Source organism: Meleagris gallopavo, chromosome 12 (genome assembly GCF_000146605.3).
Source record: "Meleagris gallopavo isolate NT-WF06-2002-E0010 breed Aviagen turkey brand Nicholas breeding stock chromosome 12, Turkey_5.1, whole genome shotgun sequence".
NCBI lineage: Eukaryota > Metazoa > Chordata > Aves > Galliformes > Phasianidae > Meleagris > Meleagris gallopavo.
This window is the reverse complement of record NC_015022.2, coordinates 3,152,339-3,159,325: the sequence shown is the minus strand read 5'-3', so window position 1 is coordinate 3,159,325 and position 6,987 is coordinate 3,152,339. Positions and strand designations below refer to the sequence as shown.

The following is a 6,987-nucleotide window of genomic DNA, read 5'->3' as shown; positions in this document are numbered from 1 at the left end:
TGGTTTAATTTTTGGTGGATTTTTGGTGTTTTTTTTCCTTGCCCATCTTGTTTTTGGCCAACTTCATGCATACTTGTTGGGCTTTTTCATTCCAAATTCAAAACCATTGTGCTGTGTATTAAAAATATCAGAGTTTTCTCACATTTTTATTATTACGCTATAGGCTACTACTTTTGTGACCTACTAGAAAGACCACATAACGTTTGTAAATAAATAAACCTTATCTGACTTTAACATTCAGAAGGTATTTTTAAAAGTATTGAGAAGTACGTATTGTAAACCTGCTAATAATTTCAACAAGAAGTATGACTTTCATAAATGCAATCTTTATGTATACGTAATTCATTCGAGTTAATCTCTTTACTTTCTACATGTAGTAATTCTACCTTTTTCCCTAGCAGTGTGTTATGGCCATCTGTTTCACTGACTATTGCAGTTGTAGGTATTCTGTCACTTAAAATGTTTCTGCAGAAATCAAGCTCAATGAATAGCAGTACAAAGTAAAACTGACTTATAGATTTTATTTTATTATTATTTTTACAGTGAATGCCATAATTCTACAGATAGAATAAAAGTGAGAGTATGGGATGAAGATGATGACATCAAATCTAGAGTAAAACAACATTTCAAAAAGGAGTCTGATGACTTCCTTGGGCAAACAATCATTGAAGTAAGAACACTGAGTGGAGAAATGGATGTGTGGTATAATTTAGGTATGATTCTTTTTGATTTTTTTTAAAACAAATTTAGGTACAATCTCAACGTCTGTGCCTTAGGGAATTCAAAATACACAGCTCTGGTACTGATATGCATATTTTTAAATCCCAGATGTTACAGGTCAGTTTGAAAATTGTGGATATTTTCTGGGTTTTGATGAATTACAGAAACTGAGCTAGTCACAGCTACACCAAAGACAAGTATTTGGTTTTAATAAAAAAGCAAAAGAAAAAAAAGTAAGAAAAGCCATCACTCTAATCCAGTCTATTCATAGTAGCATTGGTCAACATATGGTAAACAGTTCTATCAAGACACATAGAAAATCCTAGCAAATATTTGCCTTGTGCACATTCACTTTATTGCATTTTTTATACCCAATCACCTTTTATTTTCAACAGCTTTAGATCTGTCATTCTTCACAAAACTTTTTTGATTCAGTTTTTTGTTTTGTATATCTGAAATATATTTACATGCATAATCTTAAATTAATGCAATCTGCTGCAGAAGACAACCTTCTTTGATATCCTTACCAATGGTACTTTCTTATCTGGTCAGGTCTTAAGTAGTATCATTCTTTGAGCCAGAAATAAATCAATGAAAGTGTCTCAGAATACATTCCCTTAATCTAAATCTAAGCATAAAGCTCTTGCTCAATTCTGAAAATCTTTGTGAGCACTAAGTGTTCTAGAATAGATGTTTAGAAGTTGATCTCCTATGTATAGTAGCAAAAGCATATTAGAAATATTTTCTTTAACATTTCCTTCTATAAGAAACACATTAGGTGAATTATATAACATAGATTTCTGAAATTGTAAGGCATCTTTTGTAATTAGTGGTCCTTGTTTTCCTGGATAGCATTTCATTGCCCAGTAAGAAGAAAATAGGGATGTATCTGGAAATTTTTTGTCTTCTTTACAATGACAAAAAAAGTCTTGCTTTATTTCCTTTTTATAATGAGGTTTTGTTTTTATTAGAAATGTGTCATCATGTGTTCCAAATGTTAACACTTCAAACATTTTGTTGGATTAAGCTGTTGCAAATATTTATATAAATAATAAAATTCAGAAAAAGTCAATCAGTATCTAAAAAGAAATATCAGTAAATGGAATTTAACATTCTGAAAAAGGATGACAACTTTTAATCTGATACATGCACATATTGACACAAATGCAGTATACTGGTATCACATCACTCAGAGGAAAGAGGCATGAAATGGTCAAAAACAAAATCAAATTTAGTCTTCAAAACTGGTGGCAGATATTAATAATTATTATTAGCTCATATACCAGATAGGGAATGGAAAATTATTTGTATTGAAAAGACAAATGTGTTGCTTAAAGTGGTATGCAGCCTGTTTTGAATTTGGTAAATAAAAAAGATTCTTAATAACTTGATGTCCTGCTTTGTGGCTTGAAATCTATGGGACGTACTTAAAAGATATTCTCTGTTCTCAACAGCAGGACTTTCCAGCTTTAAAATGAGTGCATTTTGTGTGACTATATGTATACCTGATGGTTACTAACATGTCATTTTTCTGCCCTTCAGAAAAACGGACAGACAAATCAGCTGTCTCTGGTGCTCTTAGATTGAAAATCAATGTTGAAATAGAAGGAGAGGAGAAAGTTGCTCCCTATCATGTGCAGTACACCTGTTTACATGAGGTATGTTGCAGAAGTTAAAGGAAGCAAGCTAAATAGAAATTGGTATTCAGTTGTTACAGAGGTAAGGAAAAAAAAAAGAGGTGAGAAAATATTAAAATGCTGATGCAAGTAACTGCTGCTTCAGGACAAGTTCATTGTTGGTTTCTCTTTTTGTATCACTGATGGCATATATAGTCACACAAAATGTGACACTGTCAGATCATTCTTGCCAGCAGGAGACAGAAGAGGAGATGAAGTCGTGGAAGTTTAACAAACATGCTTGCTAGCATCAAGATGGTACAACCATTTCTGCATACTACAGAAATATTACTATTAATTGAAAAGGACATAATTCCTGCTGCGGTTATCCATAATTTGGAGATGGGGGGGAATGAAGGAAAAAAAAAAAACCAGGAAGCACAGAAATTTGAATAGTTGTTCACTGGCATAAATTGCTTTTATCAATAATGAAAAGCAAATCTTGACTGATTTGTATCTTTTAGAGATTTTCTTTGTATTTGATTCCTCTTCCCTTAAGCAGTGGTCCACATTGAAGTTTTATTCTAAAATTTTCTGAGAACTTATAGCTGAAAGTTCATCACTAGTATGCATCTGCAAAATGCTGTTGTTCACCATGTGTAAAACTGAATTTTCAAAGCATTTGTGCCCACAGATATTCTTGTTCCTGTAGAATAATCCCAAAACTCTTATGAACTAATTTGAACATTTTAAATTACTTCAAAGTTTTAAGACTTGGTTTGTTGTTTGGGGTATGTTTGTTTTCCAGTGAAAGCAGACAGGAAATCAAACCTGCAGTTTGTGTATACTTATGGAGTTCAGTAATCTGAGAAGCATTCCATGACTTTACCTCTAAATAAAATAGTAGGTTTGGTTTAGAGTTTGCTAAACTTGAACATTATTGCACATGTTTCAGTGGCTTCTTCCATATTTCTAATTGTTTTCCTGCAACATATTTTATTAATTGTGAATTTGAAATTTAAAATTACAGATCAAATTCCAGTTGAAGGACTCTCCAGTGAGCATTATAATATCAGGATTAGCAAGGGCATTTAGGAGAGGAGTTTCTGCACAATTTTATGTTGCAGTCTCTCTGTGCCAGTTCTCTGAGGTGACCTTACGTCTAGAAGATAGATCAAAGTGCTGAATCATGGACCTGCACTACTAGAGTTCAACAAAAGCATTTAGTGTCTTGGGTATTTTGTTTGCCAAATGATGGTTCATTGATGTCAGCCTTCAAAGGAAAAACTAAAAATCTAAGTTAATGAGCATATGGCTGATTATATAAAATATACTTATAGAATGTCATTTAAAAACTTCATATTTCTATTTGAAAAATTTCTTGCATTTAGAATCTATTCCACTACTTGACAGAAGTTAAATCTAATGGTGTGGTAAAAATCCCTGAAGTTAGAGGTGATGATGCCTGGAAGGTGTACTTCGATGCTGCTGCACAAGAAATTGTAGATGAATTTGCAATGCGTTATGGAATAGAATATATTTATCAAGCTATGACGTAAGTATTTTCATATTTGGTTGTTGTTTTTTTTTTTACTCTATTGTCAAGAATGTGTTTGAGGGAACTGATGAGTTCCAAGACTTTGTGACTCTGTTTTCCATATTACACTTGTTCCTGAATTTGAATTCTGACTGTCCTTTGTGTCCCTCTGACTGGCTGGAGGGCTGCTGAGCTGCACTAACATTGCGATATTTTATAAACATTTCATAAACTATTACTGGTATTATTATCACTAATGTATTACTTAATCCTTATGATATTGAGCAAGGATCAGGGAGACTTCACCTTGCTTAACTGGGATTGGGTTACTCTGCTAGCTAGAACAGAGTCTAACAAGCTGTGTACCCCTCCCCAGGAATACAGAAATTACAGAATGCCAGCAATGGATATAGAAACCTTCCATAGCAAATGTAAATAACTAATGCAAACTGCTTTTAATGGTATTAGAACATATCACTACATCCTTCATACTGAAGTAACTATGATTACTTTAGAACACAGCACTTTTGAGCTTGGTTAGAAGCCTGGGGATACGAAAGCTATATCATACAATCTTGACTTGTCCGGTGAAGAGTTTGCTGGTGAAAAGGACTATATTCTGCTTCTATTGCAGCTGTAGGAAAGCAGAGGACTCCAAATGAGTACATTATTGCTACAGAAAGCTGACAAGGAATGTTTAATCAAAATATTTATTTTGTTTTTTCCATCACTTTACAGCCCAACCTAAAAATATGATCCTCTTCTATAGTATGAAGGTACATACACACAGAAAGCTTTATTTTTATTGCAAGATATAAGGACAAAATCTGGTATTGCAATGAACATGTCTTTTACTTCATTGTGAGTTACTGTATTGTAGGTCTAATAGGAAAGTAGAAGTGTCTTTGTAATACATACTTGTTTAATGGTCTTCCTCCAAAGACCTTAAACAACATTGCACAGAAGAATTTAATTAAGCCTGACACTTCTCATGTGGTACTGTATATTCACACTACATATGGAGGAACACATGCAATAAGTTTCATGAATAGAAATTGGAATTTCTAATTCCATATTTTTTGCTAGTGTTTGATTTTTCATGTTTACCTTCCCATCAGGCATGTACGTCTTTATATCTTATATCTATAGATTACTGGAATGTGCAAATCAATACAAAATATATCTCATGTATGTTGATGTATCTCCTTTGGACCCTGTACCCCATTATTATCTTAGGATAAATTGAAGTATGATTGAACCCTGATGTTAGTGACAGACAACCCACATTTTTACCAGAAAAATGTAGATGGTTCTTTCCTGAAGGATGCCCAATTAGAAAGGCTTTCTTATTTCAAGATATAGATTCCAACTATCCTGTTTCTAAACAAGGAAATCCACATGTGGAATTCATGTGAAAGAAAAAAACAATTATCAACCCAAACCCAAAACTAAGATAAAACAAAAGGACTGTGTTGCTGCAACTGAAACTCTTTGAAAAAAAATTGACTTTATAGATTCTATAATTCACCTTTTATTTTAAAAATTATTTTTTTCAGTTGGGTAAAGAAATGAAAAATGATTGGGTTGGAAGAGGACTTTATTTATTTATTCTTCTAGCAGCCAACTAAACATAGTTAGCTATGTTAATGTTATGCATGTACATGAATTCAGAAGAAAATGGAAATGAAAATAGATACAATAGAAAGTATATGAACAAAAGCAGCAGATCAGTGATCCAAATGGGCTCTATTTTGATGACTCTAGTGATGGGTGTAATTTACGTTGTGACTATGATATCTTGAAGATGTCATACTGGAAGGAAGTTTATTTACCTACTCATATTAAGAACATCCCCAACAGCAAGGAAGAATTTATTTGCTATCATTCTGTTTCCAATGTAATTTATTTCTCTTTGAATGACAAAAAAACAAGGCACATACTGAAATGACTGACTAGATAATGAAAGTATACATAGCATCACCATCCTAGATCTACTCTTTAGTAGAGACAAGTGCAGTGAAAGCTCTATTAGGATCTTCTTGCTGGCAAGAATCACTACAGGAAGCTTCAGTGCTTCTAAATCAGCAACATTTTTCTTATTCTGGAAAGTTGATAGGCATTAACTATGCCATCTTGTTTCCAAAAGGCACACGAATCATCAGTTGAAGAAATTTTCATTGATAGCTTTTGCTTACTGAGCAGTGTGTGTTAGTGAGCCTTCTTTCTTTGCCTATTCACACTACCAGAAGTACTGGAAAACTCTCAGGCACTGAGGGATCATCAGGAATCGGCATAGTAAGAAAGTTGCAAGATAAAGCTGGCAGACCTGAATTAAAATATATGATTCTGGGTTAAACAATGCAATATAAACTCTAAAATATGTGATACTTGGTAATGTTTACCGTGATATACGTGCCCATTGGAAAGAGTTATTACTCATGCTACTGGTTGCTGTTGTCAACAAAGACAAGGAAAGAATTTCATTGATGTATTTTTTAATTTATTTCAGCAAGCAGAAGCAAGCTTTCAGATTTCTTACCTGGTTTACCAGCACTCTAAGAGTTATGGCCATTTTTAAGTGTGATAAATGTAATAGGCTCTGTGAACTTTACAGATTTTATTTAATGACACAAATAAAAAAATCACATAACCTTGACAGTGATGTTAACATCATTAATCAAATTAGTGGTGGAATAGAGTAGTGATCTAAATAAAGATATAACAAACTTATATTTATAGATTTAATTTTTCCTTAGAATAAATAATTTGTTTCTATTTTCAAGATAGGAGCTCAGACCATGTGTTGAGTAGTTCAATGTGTGTATTCATTAAAAGAACCTGCAGAAGTGACCTCACTGAACTCAAAATGTTGACACAAACAATTTTTCCACAGTCTGTCTTGTCTCCTGTGGGCAGTTATCTTAATTGGTTTTCCAACTGCAACTGCTGGTGATTCCCTTCAGCAGAGCACATGCTATAGAAGTATGGTTCCTAAGGGTGAATAATTACTGCCTTATATCTCCAGCTTGAGGTTCCTCATGTACTGAGGATTTTTAGGTCTATTACAAAATTTTTTGAAATTTTAAGTCAATTTTAAAATCGTATGTTAATTAT

General features: G+C 33.1%; 1 protein-coding gene across 1 annotated transcript; it reads left to right on the top strand.

Annotated features, from left to right (window-relative positions):
* The first annotated feature begins 549 nt into the window (after positions 1-549).
* LOC109369549 (protein unc-13 homolog B-like) lies at positions 550-3,895 on the top strand. The gene is made up of 3 exons (XM_019619266.1): positions 550-713; positions 2,263-2,378; positions 3,728-3,895. Exons 1-3 carry the CDS (start codon positions 692-694, stop codon positions 3,893-3,895), a joined length of 306 nt encoding a protein of 101 aa, XP_019474811.1. The 5' UTR covers positions 550-691.
* Positions 3,896-6,987: the final 3,092 nt, after the last annotated feature.